The sequence below is a fragment of the Tribolium castaneum genome, chromosome 4, assembly GCF_031307605.1.
Source record: "Tribolium castaneum strain GA2 chromosome 4, icTriCast1.1, whole genome shotgun sequence".
Lineage (NCBI taxonomy): Eukaryota > Metazoa > Arthropoda > Insecta > Coleoptera > Tenebrionidae > Tribolium > Tribolium castaneum.
In genome coordinates, this window is record NC_087397.1 from 440,969 (window position 1) to 462,911 (window position 21,943).

General features: G+C 38.4%; 2 protein-coding genes across 19 annotated transcripts; one reads left to right on the forward strand and one right to left on the reverse strand.

Moving 5' to 3' along the window:
- The first annotated feature begins 14 nt into the window (after positions 1-14).
- On the forward strand, positions 15-21,848 carry Syp (Syncrip). Of its 18 annotated transcripts, none has more exons than XR_001574514.2 (12): positions 10,105-10,387; positions 12,904-13,335; positions 13,383-13,624; positions 14,884-15,019; positions 15,509-15,864; positions 15,921-16,066; positions 16,135-16,229; positions 17,747-17,895; positions 18,894-18,959; positions 19,923-20,085; positions 20,161-20,259; positions 20,330-20,467. XR_001574514.2 is itself a non-coding variant. In XM_064356029.1 (11 exons), the coding sequence occupies exons 2-11, from the start codon at positions 12,906-12,908 to the stop codon at positions 20,488-20,490; spliced, it is 1,947 nt and encodes a 648-aa protein (XP_064212099.1). In that variant the 5' UTR covers positions 15-174; positions 12,904-12,905; the 3' UTR covers positions 20,491-21,848. The 18 variants fall into 18 exon arrangements, 14 of the variants coding, with proteins under 14 accessions (XP_064212099.1, XP_015832900.1, XP_064212102.1 ...); XR_010333657.1 differs by having other exon boundaries at positions 20,327-20,461; XM_064356029.1 differs by lacking the exons at positions 10,105-10,387; positions 20,161-20,259 and adding an exon at positions 15-174 and having other exon boundaries at positions 20,327-21,848.
- LOC662535 (uncharacterized protein) lies at positions 367-4,636 on the reverse strand. The gene is made up of 7 exons (XM_968625.5): positions 3,556-4,636; positions 2,443-2,575; positions 2,221-2,386; positions 1,623-2,162; positions 1,204-1,492; positions 1,040-1,157; positions 367-985 (listed from the first exon to the last, which is right to left on the reverse strand). The coding sequence occupies exons 1-7, from the start codon at positions 4,446-4,448 to the stop codon at positions 722-724; spliced, it is 2,403 nt and encodes an 800-aa protein (XP_973718.2). The 5' UTR covers positions 4,449-4,636; the 3' UTR covers positions 367-721.
- Positions 21,849-21,943: the final 95 nt, after the last annotated feature.

Here is a 21,943-nt window from a genome sequence, read left to right on the forward strand (position 1 = left end):
AGTGTTGCAGTACATTTACAATTATTTGGAGGAAAATATCTGAATTGAAGTGTGTTTTTTGTTGTTGTTTGGGTAACAAAACAAATTGTGTAGTACATTTTGTGACAATGCTCATTAAATAAATTCAAAACGAGAGGATTTTTCAAAAGTTTTTTACCAAGATCAAATTTTTTGGTAAGTGAATAGTGTAGTTTAGATGCTTTTGTAGAAATTTGGCGCTTTGGTCGGTCGCAAGCCGGGTTTTAGGGCCGTTTTTCTGCCTTATTTGACATTAGAAAATTGTGTTTGAAAGAGGTTTAGTTTCCCTGGAACTGAAACTTTTTTTAATCGAACTCAAAGCCCACGATCTCACCGAAATGAAAAAGATTTTCTTGTAAAATCGTTTATTAAACTTAAATTATTGTAATCAGATTGTTAAAATAACGGACGGAGAAATTAATAAAACAGTAATAAAAAAATCGGTTAATTGAACAATTTCTTGTTCAATTGTGCACTTAGGAATAAAAAGAATATCAAAAATATGTACACGTACACAACTCACGATCGCCCAACAAATTGCAACACGGCCTATAGTACGATTAAGTGCACAACAAGTACACAATATAACATACAAAATATTTTTTGTACCAAAAACCTACAACTACAACTGAAAATGGACGGTAAAACTATAAAATATCATCAATAAGGCACTTGAAAGGCCTTGGATTTCAAGTCATTGGTTTCAACTTCTGCCATACAAACCGAAACTAACAAATATCAGCAACAAAACTGTAACGATACTAACTTGAACACTGCTAGCGCCAGCTAAGCGACACTTGAACATGTCAAAACGTGTCTCATTATTATCAACTAAATTACTAAATTCGGCTTCCAACACTTGGCCGTCGTAATAAGTGATGAGATCTTCAAACGGATATTCGTAACCTTGCTTACACTCACACTTGTAGCCGCCTGTTTCGAATCCACGGCCCAAAATCGGAACACACTGAAAAAATCGTCACTATAACACCATACTTACGAAACAATAAAAAAAACTTACATATGAGTTTCGCAAATCGCACTTGTGTGTGTTTTTGAAGGCGTTTGGAACGTAATATCTGTCGGGACATTGGTTTATATCAAGTTTTAACAAATCCATTGATACGGTGACCACGCCCCTGCAATTTTTTTATTAGATTACGGAATGTTTGCGTGATAACTTACTTGAATTCGAGTTTGACTTTTAGACTGTCCCAACCGAAAAACGGTGCCGCGTATTTAATCTTCCACATGGGTTTTTTACCATCGCAATCGTAATACGGTTCGGTCCATAAGCCGTGCTTTAATTGGGCCCCTCTGTAGAAGTTTGGATAGCGTTCGTACTTTCTTGTCGTTTCGCCCGTTTCGTTAAAGCGAATTTTTATTTTCATGTAATATTTTTCGAGACTGTCAAAGTTGGTCAACCAGCGTTGTTTCAATTTCAAAAACCAGGGTTTATTCAAATAGACTTCGTCTGAAAACACGGTGAATTAACATTTGTGACTTGCCAAAAAATGGTTCTAGTGATTTTTTCACCCAAACATGCTTATAATTATTAATTATCAGACGTTCGATAAAAATTGGAGTTTGTAAACTTTTTTTACCAGATTTGTTGAGTCGGGCCAAGTCCTCAACTGCGAATTTTCGCGTGTTTAGTTGCGTTTTGTAGGCGTATGGTGCGAAAAGTGTGCGGTTTGTGAATTTGTTTCGTTCCCAATAAGTACCAGCCGACCAAATTCGGCTATTGCCCATAACAAGGGCCAAAGTTTCGCCAATCATTTCGTCTTCTGTTAGCGGTCGATCAGGGACTCGTTTCCCCGAATAAACTTCAGTAGGGTCATTGACTTGTAAAAAGGCACTAATGAAATTTGCAAGTCGTAAGGCCATTTTGGCTTCGTTTTGGAAAAACTCATAAGCGCCGTATTCGACACCGCCGTATAAAATTAAATCGTCCTTGTTGTAATTCTTGCAATTATCCTTATTCATGCCCAAAATGAAATCGAGTGATTTGTGGATGTTGATTTTGGGTTGGTGTAAAGCCTCAGGTCCTGAGACAGGATAACGATACTCCCGGTATTTATCGAGGTAGTGGTTACGGACCGACGAACTTGCTTTTTCCCACTGAACCGGTAATTTTTGAACCCCTGTAAAATAATACGATTTTTTTTTTCGTTTGAACTTAGTTGATGTTAAATTAATTACATCCGATTTTAAGACAGTCAAAACCGTTGTAGTATTGTTCTGCCGTTGCACGTTCGACTATTTCTCCCAAAAAGGGACGTCGGACTTGCATAGGGAGACGATAACCGGGTTTGCAACGACACTGATAACCACCTCTCCGGAAGCCCCAACCGTGAATCGGTTCGCACTAGGAAAAAAAACAATCTTTTAGAAAATTGTTGGTGGAAATGAGTGATTTAATACTTCGGTTGTTTCTTTTTTACATCGGGCCGTGTCTGCAAACATGTTAAGACCTTCTTTGTTCCCTAGACCGGGTGGACATTGGTTGATGTCGATACGTTCGTAGTCCATTTCAACCACAGAAACAGCAGTGTAACTGATCAAAAATATTCGTTTAATTAATTTAATTATATCGGTTTTTTACAAGATTTAAAAATTTAATTTTTTTGTTTAAAATTAGGGTAGCCATTTTATAGTGGAAAGTTTTATTCAACAAAAAAATTCATAACTCGAAAACTAAAAGTCGTAGAGCAATGCGGTTTGTTCCATTGAATTCAGCGGTTCATTTTCTGTATTATACCAACTTTTCACGAGATTTAAAATTTTCTTTTTTTTTTTAATTTCCTTCAAAGTGATGAAAAAAAATTTTTTTTTAAACTCACTCAAGCAAATTTTTATGGACTTCTATATGTCTTAGCAACCCACTAAAGTTGTTAAAAGTCCACAAAAAGTCCATATGTTCGATTTTTTGATGTTTGATTTTTTCAATTTTCGTCGCAGTTTTTGTCGGTTTTGGGTACCCGGAACATTTCTCAAGCAATAGCTCCGGAATTATTAGAGATAACCCCATGAAGTGTATTATCGTTGGAAAGCTCTTTAAATTACCTATTTTTTTCAAAAAAAATTATTGTTCTCCGGCTAATAGTTTTCGAGCAAATTGCTGATAAATGCAAAAATTGGTAAAATTTTAAAAAATTCATAACTAAAAAACTATTGGGAATTTGGCAATTTTCTCGATGCCAATCGATTCCCCGGATCATTTTGCATAGGTATGGATCAAAATAGTTCCAGTTTTTCGAATAGTTTAGCCACAATTAAGAAAATAAAAATTTTTTTTTTAAAAGTAGTATACCCCCCCTACAAAATGACTAATTTTAAAAGTGTCTTAAAATCAAATGAAACCTATTCTGTCTTATAGATTTTGATGTGCTCTTTACGATGGATTTACTTCGTAAATCATTATTTTGGATCATTTATTCTTAATGTGTTTTTAAAAGGGACATCCCCTAATGATAAAATAATTACATTTCCTGTTGCTATCAAAGACAAGTATCTTTTATATTTCCTGAAACTTACGTGGGATATTCTATATGCCTAAACCCTGTATGCCTTGGATAAATATCGGCAATTGGCACAACAGCCGCCACCAACCATCTATTAGATCTCCCGCAATCAAAATACGGTTTTGTCCATTGAACAGGCCCTGGACTTTCATCAGCACCAGGTGGTCCATGAAACGTAAACGTTTCATTCGTATTGTTTGCATATCTGATATAAATCTGATAAGTCGTTTTGGTGTCATGTCTATCAAAAACACGATCAGGCAACCACTTTTTGTACCATTCATTAATTCGGTAAAAATCTGAAGTATAGTCATCGCTAGTATTGGGTTTAATTGCCCCTAAATCATACACAGTGAACGTATTCAAAGTGGAAATACGTTCTAAATGGATAGGGTCGTTGAAATCATCCGCGCGGAATGTCCTTGGTGCAAACCTAGGGAACGTCTTGTTGAAGAAGCCACGGTATGACGATGAGTACGACATGTTGGGGGCGAAATAAATAGCACTAGCATTGACGTGGTTATTGGTGGAGACGTCGGCCACGGTGGAGAGGAAATAGTACATCATTCCGGGGTCGTAGGTGTCGTTAATAGCCGGTCGAATAAATCGACTCTGGAGGATGTAACTCCAGAAGAAGGCACGACTCAGTGCCATATTGTGAATGTGGAGCAGTTGGGTTCGGTTGGGAAAAACGGGATTAATATTGACATCCTTAATATCGGGAATGTGGGATACGGACGTTTCCGGCAGATACAAATCTCCAACATGTTGAATCTCACAATTGTATTTATTCACTCGGTCCATGGCTCGACGCACCTCATCATAGGCATCCCTTGCTTGCCATTCGTACTGGGCGATCACACCCAGTGCGAGTAAACACACACATAAAGCACAAAAACGCCACATTTTTTCGTCTAAACAACAACACTTGTACGATTAGCACGTCATTGTCTTTGGGGGGTGGCGATTTTAGGGGTGGTTTTGCTTTGTTTTGACGGTTTTAAATCTTAGGTTACGTTAGAACCTGCCCTGCCCACCGAACGTTGCAGGTACACTCATCGGCTACCCCCACCAATGGTTGTTTACCATCATTTGTGTGGGCGATTGGTGGTCAACAAGTGGGCAAATGGGTGTTTCCCCAGTTGGGAATTTAAGGTTTAACGTAGACAGCCAAATATACACCGTATACAAGTTGTGTTCTTTGCAGCTGTATTGTTATTTGTTGTCGGTTACGATCGATTGAGATGTTTTATTAAAATAGATGAAATCGATCGCATAATAAGTTGCTTTGGTGCAGGTGTGCACTTGAAAATTTATAAGTTTTTTCTGAATTGCATTATTCTTCTTACACAAAGCTTTATTAGCTGTGAGTCTTTATTTTTTTGGTTTTGTTTTTTAATTTTTTTTATGAAATTTGAGCACTAAAATGCATGTGATAATGATATGATAAGGTGATTAAAAAGTATATGGATGCAGCTAAATATTATTTTTATTAAAATGTGTTTTTTGTTATTTGAAAGTGCTATTTTAACAATTATCATTAAATTTTACTCAATTCTGGTTAAATTTCATGCGGTAAAAAGCTAAATAAAAACAATATTTTCAACGCTAACAATTTTTTTTCGATAATCATAAAAAATTATGCTCAGACAAATAATATAACGAAAGAAGTACAATTATATCCTTTCATATAAAAAATCCTGTGACATTATGGCTCCGCCATTTTGATCGCCATGACTGATCCAATCAGAGGTCAAATTTGAGCTCAATTAAAATGCTAAGTTTTTTGTTTGTTTTTTTTTTTAAATAAAAGAATTACGAATTTTATGCATTACTTTAAACTCGCTCTGTGAGCACTACATCTGTACAAAATTATAGGTATAATCATAATTACTAATAACAGTAATAACACAAATACATGAGATAACCGATACAACCGTTATTATTACTTAGTTTTATTTGTTTTATTTTTTTATGAATTGCTATGATGGGCTTTGGGTTGTAGTTCCTTCCTTATTGCTTCACATATTTCAATATTTATTTATTTACTTGAACAATTTCATTTTAAATTGTATGGATCATTAAGTAAATTGCTTTATACATAAATTAATAACTGCGGGAATACGTAAACTCCTTTTCCTCTCGGACTGCAGAATTCTTGTTACATTTCATAAAACCGACATTTAAATAACATTAGAAATCAACAAAGCAGAACGTCGTTGTTCAAATGTAAATCGTGCCAAAATGCGCGGCTGTAAATTAAACACAATGTTTTGACAAAGCTTTGGCTGTTATTCTTGAAAAACAACATTGCATTTGCAATGAACAACAAGGGTATGAATTTATATAGAAAAATATAAAAATGCACGTGAAAACTTGAAAGTGCGTTCTCGTGAGGAGCTTCCTTCCCTCTTGTTGTCTCCTCTTCCACTATTGAATTTCAAAACGGATATCTGTTGGGTTGTGCAAATTTGAAAAAATTTCCACACTTCCCCACTAGTCGTTTCGCACACCATCTCAAAGGGGGAACAATGGGCGATGTGCAAAATGTGCGTATCATCATCCTTCCACGATTATGCGTGATCCTTTTTTGCAAATACGCACACGTGATGTGACCGGTCTGTCGTGGTCCAGTTGCGTATAAACTGTCTCGTCTGCGTCGCTATAAAAGTTGCGGAAAGTTCGTTAAAGGTGAATGTACTGAATTAAGACACACTACGTGGGGTAGACCCAACTGTGATGTCTATACAGCATCACCAGCAGATTATTATATTGAGAGGCCAGCCAGACTATTTGATGACTTATTGGAATGGCAATTTTATTAGATACACTCAAACGCAACGGCTTTTAAATTAACTGTTATTCTTGCCCACTAACTAAAAAAATTAGTGGATAGGGAGAATGATTGAAAACAAGACGTGTTCGCGAATGTGTGACAATTTATGAAAATGCGGAAAACGTAACACGGTTTTACGCCGTTTATTTAAATTTTTGCCATTTGCCTGAAAGTCAGCTGGCGTTTTATCTTTATCAGTTTGTCTCACTTCCTTTTATTTTATTGAAAAAAATATCAAACTATTTCAAACTCTTTAGCTAAAATAAAAATTGATAGTTAAATAAGTTAATACGCCTTTATCTCTAGTATGTTGTGAAATTTCCGAAAAATTCGTTATTTGTTGTTGGGTACACTTTACAAACATGTAGAAGCAAAATAAATAAATGGGTATAATAGTAGTTATAGCACTTCCTCTGTAGTAGCGCGATAAGGTTATTTACTTTAAAACGATAAATCCTTCCTCTTTATTTTTGAATCTCCCCGAATCGATGACAAGTAGCCGCGATGACAAACCACATGCCCATATATCTACCAATTCTGCCCTCCGAAACGAAAAATGAAACAAGTGGTCCAGCTAACCGGTCGGTCGTTGACAACGTTCAGATTCATCCTATAATTTGGTGAACTTGGCCAGATGCTGCCACTGGGTCAGTGGTGTTCCTGGTTTTTTAAGCAACATCAACCGATTACACGCGAAAAATTTTGAAATATAAAACGCCGGATATGAAATTTATACGAAAACCATCAAAAGCTTGGAATCAAATATCTCTTAAGATAGCGATTTGTTTTTTTACAAGACAATAAATTGAACATTGAACATTATTTTTACAAAATCATTGATAGTTATTCTTTAAAAAAAATAAACTAATTAAATTCAAACAACCTTTTGCTAAATGAATTGAAGTAACATTCACATTTAGTTTAGTCGTTTAGTGACATTTCGAGCTAATTAACTTAATATTTCTCACTAATGGACTCCGATTTTTAATTTTTTTCTTTGATTTGTGGCAATTACAGGCTTGCTGCTACAGGGTTTCACGATTTATACCAAGCTAATAGCTAAGTCGGGTATTTCCTCTCTAAAAATCCAATTATAGTTTAAATTTTCAAGTTTTATTCTTCTGTATGTATTTTTTGGTAACAGATTTCAGCTGCAGACTTCGTTAAATAAGGTGTCATTACTACAAGAAATAGATAAAAAAAGAAATAGAAATAGATTTACAAGTAGGTTACGTTCTAAAAGGACCAAAATAAAGAAAAAAAAATTAATATGACCAAGTTTATGAAAATGTATGATTTATTATTGCTTTATTACTGTAAAAAATACAAAAAAAAATTATTTTCGAACAAATGGGAACACTGTTATCGTTGTTTTAACAGAGGGAGTTAAAGAAATCTCAAATTAGACAGTTCTGTTGCTAATACTTTGTAAAGGTAGCAGAAGCATTAATTAATTAATATTTCCGCTTTAGTTTTTGATTGTGTGGTATTCAAAATGTTTTTTAAATGAAGATGCCAGAGGCTTAATTTTGTTTAATTTGTGGGTTGGAAACTTTCTACATAATTGCATCCAATTCCCACATAATGAGCGTCTATCAATTATGAAAAAACGAGGGGTCCGCCACTGTTTTCGCGGAACCTTCGTCCGTGGAAGGACGAAAGCAGCAAAGAAAGGAGGTCCCCGTCCGGATGGCCGTTACGCAAAGACTTATTATAGTAGTATGAAAAATCAGCACGGTCACACGCAGGATGATCGGTCTTCTCTCAGTACCTAGAGCGAAAGCAACCCTTTTGTTGGCTGGCTGGCAGCACCTCGCGATTACATTTGGCAAGTGCTTGGTGTGTTAGCGGGACCAAGGGGGATTTTGCAAGCCAGCTGGCGCGTCCGTCGCACTCTCTCTCTTGTCCTTCTTCTTCGGTTTAGCGGACATGCGACGAACATCGCCATGCTTTTGCAAGGCCAGTGGCGGTGCCACGATTTTATTATTATTATCATTTATTTTCTAAATCGGGCAAATACATTATGATACGAGTGAGTGTATTACCACACCCACATGGCGCAAAAATAATACTATGGCTAAATGTGTCGAGAGGGAGGAGCACCACGTCGCCGGGGTGTTTTGTTATTTGATACAATCGCTCGAACCTGTTCTTTTTTGTGTATTAAAAATTATAGGGGTTTATGATGGGAAAGATTCTAATCGTTTGGTTTGTTGGGACACCTACTTTTCGTCAGGCTTCAAGTGCAGGTGTTTAGGGAATTCTTTTACGAATTATTTTCGATAATTATTGCCTAAAAGGTGTACTCGCGTTAGCATGTAATACGGCATTATCTGATGCAGATGAGGAGAAAACGACAGACTTGTTGAGAGGCTTTTTATTGCGTCATCTGCATGTCATGCTACGTTTATTTTTATTTTTTTTTGGTTTTTTAATTATTTTTGTGTAAAAAATAATATTAAAATTTAACAGTTTTATTTAACTGTTGTCGCTTTACCTCAAAAAAATATTAATTCTGCGATGTAATTAATATTTATTAAGTTTACACAACTTTCACTATGGGAAACCGGGTAAATTGCTCCCTAAATAAACCATCAGATCAGTAGTCAGAGCTGATAATAGGTCCGCATAAAAATGATAAAAACAGTAAATAGTTTTTATAATTTGGCTCCATTTTGATGCTTTAATAGACATATTAACGAACGCAACGTCATCATGTTCGATGACTTAATAGTAATTATTGAACGGAACATTTTACGAAAATTTTTAGGCTGGCAGAAAGCAAATTCGCGATCGGATTTTTGCCAATTTTACAAATTTCAGAGGACGTTCATGCAAGAATACCTTCATTATCGTCTATATTTGTGTTTTTTGACAAAACTCAGATAAATCAAAAATTTTAAATACCTGCTCGTATAACTTAAGCTTGGCTGTTGGTATACAATCATAAACGTATCTAATGAATCATTAAATTTTTGATCTTTCAAGGTGAAGGTAAATGAAAATGTATTCGTCTGAAACTTGTTTGCTTTATTTCAACCACTTTTTTTTTCTCTGAAGAAAAATCCTTAACTCATTTTGAGCCAATTTTTCGACTTGCGAATCACCATTTGGTGAATACGTCCTTGAATATGAAAATAGTCGATTCTTGCCGGTGGAAGTGAATGAAAATAAACCTCTGCTTGCCACGACGAGCCGCCGTTGGTATTCTGAGCACACACAAACCAGTTTATAAGATTTTTAACCGCCTCCGCCCCTTTGGAAATTAAGTTTTTATACGGGGAATAAATCTAGAATAACCTGTTTGCGCCATGTATAGTGGCGGGAACAGCTCGCTCGGCCGCCATCCGAACGGAATATTCGCAAAATCGGAGATGGTGGTTCTTTGCGAAATTTAAATCACCACCACCGTGGGAGCCTATTTCATTAAATAATTATTTGATAATCTCGATAAATTAGCGTTGTTAAATTGGCGGTTCATTTAGCATGTCCTTGAAAGGAGAGTACCGTTATTTCGTCTGATGGTCGCAGTGGGCGGCGGCCAATTGACGTTTAATGACATTTATCAATTTTTAGTCAAGATTTTTGGTTGATCGTTAAATGCGGCCGTGAATAGGAGGCAATTTGAAGAATGTACGAAATGCCAGACTGGTTTGGTTTGCAATTTGAGCGCGAAAGGCGCATGTCCGTTGGCTGGCTCGCAACCTGAATGCAGCAAGTACGCGCCGACTAGACGGCTTGCAAAACAACGGAATCTGCAGAGTGCACATTGCATTACACCGCGGGAGTCGGTATACTACATCAAAACCCGAAATTCGTTAAATTTTTCGCAGAAACTCTAGGACCAAATTAAGTTCGTGTTTAAGTTTTCGTCTTTATTTATTGTTAATTTTAACGGGCAATCTAGTTACTAGTTTTGTTAAACCTAAGTGTGTTTCTTTTTATTTTGAAACGATGTTTGTTGTGTTTGTTAAAGTGTGAAGTGATTTGCATAAGTTCGAAGTGAGTGGTAGGTACCTATTTTTAGTGGAAACGGCAACGGATTTGATTTTTTCTTTGCGCGAGTGAAGCGTCGCTCACATAGCAACGGAAGCGCGTCCACCTGGCGGCGTCCATTTCCCGTCGGTGTGACGCCGCCTTTAGCAGCGGCGGAAAATGCGAAAGGGGGCGGTGGTCCGCGCGAATTGCGTCTTTGTTTTAGCAACAGGCGGCCGAGGTCGATAAAATAAAAAAGAAAAAGAAAGAAAGAAATCGGCCGATGATAATAAAAATAATTTCGGTTGTGAGTGCAAGTGTGATACGGGCTTTATATCGCGGAACGCGCATTGGTTGGCGGCCGAACAGTTGCGCATCGCCGTGTTACCCGGGTCACGTTGACGTAGCCATTGCAGTCACGGCCGCCATTTTAAATTATATAAAGTTTATGTTATTTTTAGGGTTTTTTGTGTAAATTTTGTGTGCGTTTAAAATTGCGTTACAAAGGGTAAGGTTCCACCGGTCTGGGTTGCGACCCTTTGACGGGCCAGTGTCTGGACTTGCTGGTTGGGTGCATTAATCAGTTGTTTTGTTGTCGTACGACAATGGTTGAGTAGTTGTGATTTTATTGTAGATGCCGGTAGTGTGTAGATTGCTTTTGCTGATGGTTTTTTTTATATATTGAAAAGCTTCAATAACGGCTTTATTTCGCTGATTTGAGCATTGGGAACGTTGTTTATTCGCCGTTAACAAAAAGCCGGTCGGTAGACGGTATGTGCGCAACTCGACCGTTTTTGCGCGGGAAAATCGAAATTGCCGGCGAACCGGAAATTCGCAAAAATCACAAGGTACAGTGCGTCAAGATTTTTCGATTTGACGGGTGTATTCATTCTCTTGGTCAAATATTTTTGTTTTATCGTAGGCCTTTTGTCAAATTTGACAATTGTGATAATTCAACGAAAACTGTAAGTTCTTTTTTCATTTTCTGTAATTATAGTTAAATCCTCGTAAAATTGTTCTGAACAGTTTAATATTGTTGCCTCTGTGAGATTCTTGCACATGGATTTTTAATATTAAATGATTGGTTTTGGTGTAATTGCCTAAAATTGTCTTTCTGAACGGCGTGTTACATTTACTGTAGTAATGAGAAAATTTGTAATTACTAATTGTTTGCCTTGCCTCTAAATGTCGGTTAATTATGATTGAAAGAAATTAAAATGGGGAATTCCAGAAAGAAAATAAAGTGCATGATTCATGATTTGGCTTATTGCCGAGAGAACTCATGTGAAATTGTATTGTCGTGAGACACTTTAAATGTACATTTCCGAATTTCGAATTATTTGTTTGATGGGTTTTTAGTCTTTTTTTTGTCCAAAGTCCGAAATCACAAAAATACGAAATATACTATTTTTTTTCCACACAGGGAAAAAATAATAAACACCACCTTGAGTAATTTTTTCTGCAGATTTCAAATTTGCAAACCATTTTTTGCTAATATTGACTAAAACGTGGTGATTTTAAGATGTTAAAAAAGTTTTTTTTATCAGAAATGCGTATCTTCGTAAGTATCAAAGGTAGGATTTGATTTAGTATTGCACCAGAAAGTTGGAAAAAATTACATAAATCTGTGAAAAGCCAATGTTCAAGAAGTTTGGAGTTTGTACAGTTTTTTCTTGAGGTCAGAATTTGTAGCCATTTTTTTTGCTTTTAAAAATTCCACCTGAGTAATGTTTACGTTGTATTTTTGTATGAATACAAACGAAAATATTTAGGCTGGAATCCAATGTTGTAAAAATAGCACTCAACAATTCACATTTGACATTCGAATGAAAAAAAACGAAAAACTGTAGTTATTTTCACGCAGAGGCAACAAACCTTCTTTAATTACGTAATACCGACATCAACCTGTAATTGTCGGTTAAAATAACAGTTTGCATACGAGCAAGTCGTGATTCTCCTCCCTTTAACATGTGTGTTCACATTGATTTTTCAACCGGTTTTTAGTCAGTTGTAGTTTTCCTGTTGAAAGTTTGTTAATTCGGTAGACAATGAGGCGGCGTAATAATAAATGTTGTTTTATGTATTAAGAGAGTACAACATTTTTGTTTATGCTCTTTTAAATGTTTTGTGTAATTAAAACTCTGCTCATTCATGATGATAATATCCATGGTAACAGTTGTCTGTGAATCACCAATTGACAACAAATAATAAAGATAAAAACAATAAATTAAATGATGCGGTTATTTTACGTTCCAAGCGTTTTTAGATTTGCGTTAATTGAGTAGCCTTGGAATTTCGTGAAGGGATGTCAATCAATATTAAAAAAGAATTACGTAATTGGTTTCCAGGACATAGCGTAGCTGATTTAAGATCTTTCCTCGCGTCGATAAAATCAAAACTATTCAAATAATATGCAAATAGCACACGGTACTTGCGGATCTTTCTAAATATAAGTCGCTTTACTAAATTCAAGGACCAGACGTTGCATTGTTTATCGTTGTTTTTGGCGCGAAATGTCGTCTCACCTACAAGATTTGCTTGAAATTGCAGCTATGGCCGAAGGAAATGGTGAATTATCAGAAGAGCCAATGAAAATTGAAGGGGAACCCGAGAGAACCGAAGACTATCAAAAATTAATAGAATATGGCCTCGATGAGAAGGTGGCTGCTAAGTTAGACGAGATTTATAAGACTGGAAAACTAGCACATGTCGACCTCGATGAGAGAGCTCTCGATGCTCTCAAGGAGTTTCCCGTCGATGGGGCCCTTAACGTTCTGGGCCAGTTCCTGGACTCGAATTTGGAACATGTCTCGAATAAATCGGCTTATCTTTGCGGCGTTATGAAGACCTATCGGCAGAAGAGTCGCGCCGGTTCGAGTCAAGGGACGACAACTCCTGCACCCGCTCCTGTCAAAGGACCCGACGAAGAGAAGATCAAGCAGATTTTGGACAGGACGGGATATACGTTGGATGTCACCACTGGTAGAATTATAATTAAAACTTTTGGTTTTTTATTTATGGATGTGTAGGTCAACGCAAGTATGGAGGTCCTCCGCCAGGATGGGATGGGTCGCCTCCAGGTGCCGGCTGTGAAGTCTTCTGCGGGAAGATCCCGAAGGATATGTACGAGGATGAATTGATCCCACTGTTTGAGGGTTGCGGCACGATTTGGGATTTGAGATTGATGATGGACCCAATGACCGGCACCAACAGAGGGTATGCATTCGTGACGTTTACGACACGTGATGCTGCCCAGCAAGCCGTCCAAAAGGTAAGTGGGAGTGGTGTTTGCATTGTGGAGTAGAAATCACTGTTCGGAAGCGACTTGTCATGATTGAGGTGATGGAGAGGGGCGTTCAAGTAGTAAGAGTAGTAGTGTACACTTTATTATACAAAATATAGTATCCAGTCAGTTTGAAATCGGTGATTGGTTAGTTTGTCTTGAAGGCCCTAACAGCGTTTTGGAAAGTAATATTTATACATTTTTTTTTTGAAAACTGACCAAACAGGAACAGTTTTTGAAATTGCACCCTTTTACACCTTGCGACCTTAAAATTGGTGGATTTCAGAGGACCGTTGTCCTTTGGAGTCCAGGCGAAGAGAGCATCGGGATGGTATCCGGGTGGTCTTGAGCCGAAAGTTTCTTTTTTGATTGGCAATTCTTATAGTGATGTGTGCCAACTGTTGTCACAGCCGGCAATTTAGTGCTCACTTTTGTTGCAGCGGCTCTGACTACGGAGCATACTTCTCTCCCTCTGTAGCTTTCTCCTCCATCAGAGCCCTTGACGCGACCAAATTGAGATGACAGACACTGCGCCTCTGTGCGGGTGTCGCGATTGGCTCTAGAGAAGTACTGGTGTGTTTGGCTGGATTTAAATTTGTTTCCTTTACAGGTCTCCTCTTTGCAAAAAGGGGCAAAATTGAGACCGGATCGTACTAAATTTTATTGAAACAGTAGTCGCCACTGTCGTAATTAGGTGCACTTTATTAGTAAAGTTGTGTAGCGTAAAGCAAAATTATTATTGTTTGTTGATGATCCTAGTTACGTCAGTGGTAGTCACACAGGTGTAGTGTATTTTGGTTTGGGTGTAGCGGTGGTGTTCGAGCACAGTTCAGCATTCCAGGTTCCGGGCAGCAATGCGGGTTTCTTTCAAAAAATTAAAATGATAATAAAAAATAAAAACCTATGCATGCCTGTCCAGTAGACATGCATTGTATGGTCCCTGTGCAAAATTGTCTATTTTGGTAACTAAATTGATTTGTTTAGTATCAAGTTGTCGGGCGGCTAACCAAAAGTTTTCTTCAAACTTCGTTACAAGGATCAAAGTCAAGCGTTGGGAAGATTGGCCGAGGAGGACGTGACGTGGAAGCGTGTTTTTTTGGCATGTCGTGTATAATGATTTGTTCGTTTTTTATTATTTTTTGTTTGAATTGCTATTTGGCATCTAGCAGCCCGACTGCACCACGTGCTAAATTTAAGATTTGATGTGTCTAAATCGACTTCTGGCATATTTATTTCTTGACCCACAGCTCGATAATCACGAAATCAAACCCGGCAAGACCCTGAAAATTAACATTAGTGTTCCGAACCTCCGACTTTTCGTGGGCAACATACCAAAGTCTAAAGGCAAAGAGGAGATACTGGAAGAGTTTGGTAAATTAACAGGTAAAGTGCATCAGTAGCTAGTGGCGGCCGGCTGCCGGGCTCAGTCCTTTCCTGCCCCGTCCCACCCTTTTGCCCATGGCATAATTGGCTACCCTTCCACTGTTCTTGCAGCTGAATGATTATGAGATACGGAAAGGCAAAAAGATTGGCGTAACCATATCTTATAACAATCACCGGTTATTTGTGGGCTATATTCCAAAGAACCGGGATCGAGACGATCTCTTGGAAGAGTTTTCCAAACATGCACGTAAGTTGAGATACCCTTAAACCCTGGAATGCGTTAGTCTGCGCCTGAGCAATGGGTAGGGCAGGGCCGCTACAAGCACGGAAGGGTGGCAAGGTCCAGTGCAAGTAGCCCAAGCTTCTTCTCTGTATTTTTTTTTATTTTTTCTCTGGTGGGGTGCAGTGGACTTTGGTGCTCGTCCTGACAATGCGCCTCTCCAACACACGATCTTCTTTTCTTAATCGATTCGCGCGTTCTGTACACAGCCGGCCTTGTGGAAGTCATCATCTACAGCTCACCGGACGACAAGAAGAAGAATCGCGGCTTCTGTTTCCTAGAATATGAATCGCACAAAGCCGCTTCGTTGGCCAAGCGTCGACTGGGCACTGGACGAATCAAAGTTTGGGGTTGTGACATCATTGTCGATTGGGCTGATCCACAAGAAGAACCAGACGAACAAACCATGTCGAAGGTTAAAGTCTTGTACGTACGAAATTTAACGCAAGAAATCAGCGAAGAGAAACTCAAAGAAGCGTTCGAGGCCTATGGAAAAGTAGAACGTGTTAAAAAAATTAAAGATTACGCCTTTATACATTTTGAAGATCGGGAAAATGCCGTTAAAGTAATGTCTACAATTGATTGTTGTAACATAACAAGTTGATTGTTTTCTCTCAATAGGCCATGGAAGAATTAGATGGGAAAGAGATGGGCGGGTCCAATATAGAAGTATCGTTAGCTAAACCTCCGTCCGATAAAAAGAAAAAGGAAGAAATTTTAAGAGCGCGTGAACGACGTATGATGCAAATGATGCAAGTGCGTGGAGGGTGAGTGTCTGGGTGAAAGTCAGGAAGCGAATTATAAATTTGATTGGTTCTTTTTTTGTCGTTGATAGAATGATGCCAGGTGCTATGCCTCTGAGGGGACCACCTGGACAGGGAGCGAGGAGCGGTGCCGGTATGAGAGGACCGATGGGCCGTGGGGATTACGGTAAGTTTGGAAAGTACTGCAAACATTACTTTCCGATTTTTATTAATAAGACGAGGTCCTTAGTCTGCTTGTTAGTCAAGTAACTATTCCACACTTGAAAGTATGCTAATACTTGTATGAAATTTTCTTAATAAGACAACATTGTTTGTTGTTATACATTCATTCTTTTTACAGTGTTAATAAATAATGGAATGTGACTCAATTTTACTTATCTTTGTACTAACAAAAGAACTCATTAGTTAATTTTTCATTATTCGCTGACGTAGCAAAAACATAACATGATTTTTCATTATCTTTGCGGAAGTGATTGAATGCCAAACTCCATTTAAGCAAAAACTATTCAGCTGACCGTAAGTTAGAACTATACTGGGCACACTGTTCAAGGGGCCGTGCAAATTTGAAACTCATTTTTTAACAAAAATATTTAAATAGTATTTTTACAATCGGTTGTTGTTTAGATGGTATGAATAAAAAAACACAACATGTATAAAAAATCTATGTATATGACCGTTCTCAGTATAGTTAAGCGGTTATTGTGTAGTGACTGTGTTGTTGAGAACCAAATATGATTCAGTGAGGCACACGTTCCTATTTATTAACATTTGAAAAATAACTGTAATGGTTAATGTTCTGCACTACAGCTGCCCATAATTAACCAGTAACTAGCTAAATTTTAACCACCCTCACCACCGTACTGTTTAACAAGCATTAAAATTTCCAGCAATCCACTAACACGAATTTTTTGTTTTGTAAAGTGTTTTTATGTGATTTTGTTCAGACTGACTGCAAGTTGACGAGGAATACCTACTGATGTTTATTAATAAATAATAATATTGTTTTTCGATTAAAACATTGTTTATTCCAGGTCTGAGAGTTTATGTAGTGATTGTAATATGTATTAACGTAATTATTGTCGTAGTAGAAAAAATTGTGCTAGTTGAAAAAAGGGGTTGGTGTGTATGGTGCTGTGTGAGCGTGTTCAGTGTAGGAGTGATAGGAAGTGCGCATGAGGCAGCCGGGGGCACCGCAAGGCAAGGGCATCGTACAGCATTGCACGCGGCTCCGACTCTAACATGCATGTGTTGTCTTAAATTTCCTAGTCTCTCTGTCTCTCTTTTTACTATTTGCCTTTCACTTGTGTTATTGTTGTTGTTGTTATTGTTTAATGTTGCGCTTACAGCCAGGAAAGCGGGTAAGTAAATGCTGTGGTGTAGGGACTGACCTTTATTCTCTTGTTATTTTGTGAAATTTCTCTCCAAACGCCTAGTAGTTGACAGTGAACAAGTAGAGATGGCGCACCAGCGGCGTGCCACAACAGTGTCATTGAACATGATGATGATTACAATAAAGAAAATTAAAAATTTAGCGTAGTGTTGTGTAATTGTGATTAAAAGCAAATTATTATTGGCGAGAATCGTTACTTGACTCTTTTCCCGGCATGCTCTAGTAGTACAACCTCCATGCAATATCTCGATTGGATCTAGTTGGCTAAATTGGGACTGTATTGTCTTTTATAGATTATGATTACGACTATTACGGGTACGGGGATTATCGAGGCGGCTACAGTGACCCATATTATGATGACTATTACCGGTATGAAGATTACTATTATGATTATCCGACGGCGCCGACGCAATCCCGAGGGAGAGGCCGGCAACCACAACCGGTGGGTGGCCTATTGAAATTGTTTACCGTTGTTGTTTTTTATTATTTTTTTCTAATTTATTTTCTCCTTTATTATTATAATATTAATGCGGTAGTTTGATTGTGGCACAGTGTCGGCAATTGCCACTAACGAGCCGCACCTCTAACACCCCCTAACTGCCCGGCCCGCTTGCATGGTCGACTAATAAAATCTGTACACTTGCCACATTCAAATCACCATCATATCTGAGCCAACTTCAAAATTCAGCGCCGCCGGGAAAAGTGACTGACGGAGAATATACACACATGAACAGAGAGAGAACAAACATGTCGTGATGACGATGATAATAATGATCGATCATGATGACAATGATGGAAAAATGTTGATGTTTTAAAAAAGGCCAGCCCGTGCGTAGGCTGGCTCAGATATGATGCGCTGCTCTTAGTTGCAGGGTTATCCAAAAGTGGGGCGAGGGACGAGACGCCGCCACGCCGACACTAACACACTATTATTATTATTATTATTATTATTTTTGTCATATTATTATAAACATATATTTTTTAATTTGAGCTTTACGCAAGTGTCTAGAAGACCGCAGCTTGTGTCTCTGTCCATGTTTCGTGTCACAGCAATGTCGTTGAAATATTGCATCTGCTTTTTGTCTTTGCTTTACCGCTTATAGTGCTTATTAGAAGCTTTTGCTTTTTTGTTTATCATTTTTTTATTATTTTTGTTAATTTGCTTTGCTTGGCTTGACCGTTTTAGGCGGTCCCATATGCTCCATCTTAAACCATTCTTTGATTATTTATTTATTTTGGATAACCCTTTCTAGAGCTTCCGCATATTGATAGGTTTTAAGGAAGAAGCGAAACGAACTGCACTGTTTGCCATTTTGTCGAGTGGATTTAAATTAAATTACAGTGCAATTCGTTTCAATTCATAGACTTGTCAAAAAGTAAGGCAACCAGTGCTAAGTGTTGTCATAGAATGATGGTACTGACTTTTATGTTGACACTTAGGAACTGGATGAAGGAGGCACGTTGAGTTCGACCAGCGTGTTCTACGAAGTTAGCAGTGGGAATCAGGTTTGTTGTAATCCTTTCTACCAATAAATGTTTCATTTCCCAACGTTCCATCCCTTTCATGTGGCCCAGATTTATAGTATCTTACCACACTATGTGTTAAATTAAAACGTTTAATTTTTACAATTTCAACTGGGTAAGGTACTATTAATTTGATTCATTGGATCAAACATCGATCATCCGGTATTTTTACGGGATGTGTAGGCGTAGGTTTTGGTTCAACCAGTTTTATCAGTGATAAATCTGGGCGTACTTTTTTGGTGTTGTACTTCAAGTCACATAACTCATTCGTACAGTTAATTGTGAATACGCACTAACAATTTACCTTTCTCCCATTAAACCTACCTTTTGTGTATTTTGCATGGATGTCAGTGCAGCGGATGATAATCAATTATTATCAACAAATGCAGGTAAAGGATTCAAAGGCAAACAAAAAATGTTTATTTAATTGCCGGTTCCTCGTCGATAAGAAGTTACAATATGCGAATGAAATAACACATTCCTTTGTTATTATTTTTTTTTTCTAAATGTTGCAAATGTTTTACGTGCTAGTAAACCGTCTGTGATGTTTGAGAACCTCATCCGCTCCACTGTTTTTAATGCATTTGACACATAATTCCTTGTTGAGTGCTGATAGTATGCGTCATGTTAAAAGTCGTACGTTAAATTCCCAGAAAAACGTTTCAGTTACATAATCTAAAATATTGTTTAGTTTCAAGCGACTCTGCTAACTGTCTGGGAAATTAGATGCGATCGAAACAGCGTAGACCAGCACTCTTCATCCATTTTGAAAAGTGGTAGAAAGGATCCAACCTAGATCGATTCGTGTTTTACGTCGGTTGTGTTTTGTTGTTGGTTTGATTTTATTTTAAAACCGTTACCGACAGTTGTTGCGCCGAGCACTTACACACATTAAAACACATGGAACTTTGATTTAAATTTCGCATTGATGATGTGTGTTGACAGGCTGGCCGTGGGCGTGGGGTGGTGGCACGTGGCCGGGCCGGTGGGCCCCCAGCCCGTGGGGCGGCGGCCAACAGAGCGGGCCGGGGAGGAGTAGCAGGGGGCCGTGGGGCAGCACGCCAAACCGCTCGTGGGGGAGTGGGCCGCGCCAAGGGAAGTTTACCAGGTAAGTTATTCATTCAAACGCCGAGTGCTGGAAAATTTTTCCTCACCCAACTCTCCTGACCGATTCCCCTTTCAGTTTCAGTTTTGTTAAGTTGTGCTTAGTTTTTGTGTGATGCAGCGAATGGAGTTAGAGCAGTCAGTTTCTTCTTCCACCTTGAATCCTGAATTGTGTTGTGTACGTTGTGTTCCTTTTCCTTGCAATTGTTTCGATGATGATAGAAGAGTAGCTGAGAATGTGTTAGCAGGTAAACGGAAATTTGACGGGGGTCACCAGAACCAAGGGGAGACAAAGCGCAGATACCAGAGCAACTGGGGTAGCCAGCCCCTCCCGCAGCAGCCGCTGGGGGCGGACGTCAATGGAGAGCAGCAGGCGTGGTACCAGGATTCGTACGGGTCCTGGAGCTAAGTGATAGGACAGTGCAGCCCACGGTGGGACTGAGTGCGAGTGGCCCTACGTCTGGGCAAGGGTGGGCGCACCCTCTAGTGCCTGCTGGTGTGCGCCTGCGCCCTACATAGAGGAACCCAACAGCTGATGGTGTCCCCATACTATTAATTCATTGATAATATCTATCTGCATTCGTTTTTTTTTAAATAATAATTTGTTGATTTGATTACTTCGTATGCCATGTTGGATTTTTCTAAATTTTTTAACTGTATCGTTTGAAATTCATTTTGAAAATTAAATTGTATAAGTTATTTTTTTTTATTATGTTTTAATGTTATTTGGGTGATGTGTCCCCTTGCTCTGGAGGTTACATCGCAGGGACGTCGCCCGTCGTTATAGTCTCGGTGCAGGTTGGCGTCCCGACACATGGGACGGACAGTCTGCACTTTATTCTAATTTTTTCTTGTGTTTTTTTTTATTACTTTTTATTACTTAATTGCAACCCGACATCCCAGGTGTCACATCACTGCATAGATTCGGTTATAATCGTGGTTTTGTAAATTAAATAAATTCGTCTGTTGGCTGTTTTACTGAAACACTGACTGTATGGAAGAAGCATGGGTTTGGCACTGTTTAGCGCGATCGGTGGCCGATCACCGATCGGGCAGGGCATGGAGGGACTGCACTCGGTTCATGCAGTGTCCTGACTAAGACCGTTGCTCATGAAACGAGTGAGTTTTATTATATGTATAATATAATTATATATTTTATTCCTGCAAATGCATTTTTGCATTGTGATGTATTTTAGCAGTAATTTAAGGAGTTTAAAAGCATATACTTCTGTTTCCGGCACCGGATTAACAATTACAGTTCAGCTCCAGACAGAAATATTACAGCTAAAACACTCATTTGCAATGTTAGGCTCAATATCATGGTTAATGATTTTTTTTATTTAACAATAATTGTATCGATTAATTTTATTGATGATTTGCTTTTTGCTTCCCCGGCATATCCCTTTCAGTACTACACACTGTAACAAAGTTGATCTGTCCTTTTAATCTTTAGTGTGATGTAGCTAATCAATTGACATTATACTGTATTAGAATTATATACATTCTATCACTAGTAACACAAATTGCCATTCACTACAACTACTCCAACCAGCTGATTGTGCGTGGTGGTGCTTGTTCGCAAGCCCGCCACAGGGTGATCCAAATCGGCCGGCCGTCGCTGACTGTTACTGTACTGTATTAATGGTCGGAGTTGCCAGCTTCGAAAACTCGACGACTTGTTATGATGTATATCGTCTATCAATTAATTCTGAGAGGACTGATGATTTATATGTCTCAATAAACAGTTGTATGTGTATTACATTTTAAGCGGTGGTTTGATTTGCTTTGCCTGTCCCGATCGCGGCGGCGCTGCGCCGGGTGTTTGGCGCGTCGCGACGCCGCCCCTGCGGATCGGCGCGCGC

Coding starts and splice junctions, on each gene's coding strand:
- LOC662535 (XM_968625.5), bottom strand. CDS start 4,448: ATGTGGCGTTTTTGTGCTTTATGTGTGTGTTTACTCGCACTGGGTGTG. Junction 2,576..3,555: donor AGGCATATAGAATATCCCAC/GTAAGTTTCAGG, acceptor ATTTTTGATCAG/TTACACTGCTGTTTCTGTGG. Junction 986..1,039: donor GCGATTTGCGAAACTCATAT/GTAAGTTTTTTT, acceptor CGATTTTTTCAG/TGTGTTCCGATTTTGGGCCG.
- Syp (XM_064356029.1), top strand. CDS start 12,906: ATGGCCGAAGGAAATGGTGAATTATCAGAAGAGCCAATGAAAATTGAA. Junction 13,625..14,883: donor CCCAGCAAGCCGTCCAAAAG/GTAAGTGGGAGT, acceptor CTTGACCCACAG/CTCGATAATCACGAAATCAA. Junction 18,960..19,922: donor AAGTTAGCAGTGGGAATCAG/GTTTGTTGTAAT, acceptor GTGTGTTGACAG/GCTGGCCGTGGGCGTGGGGT.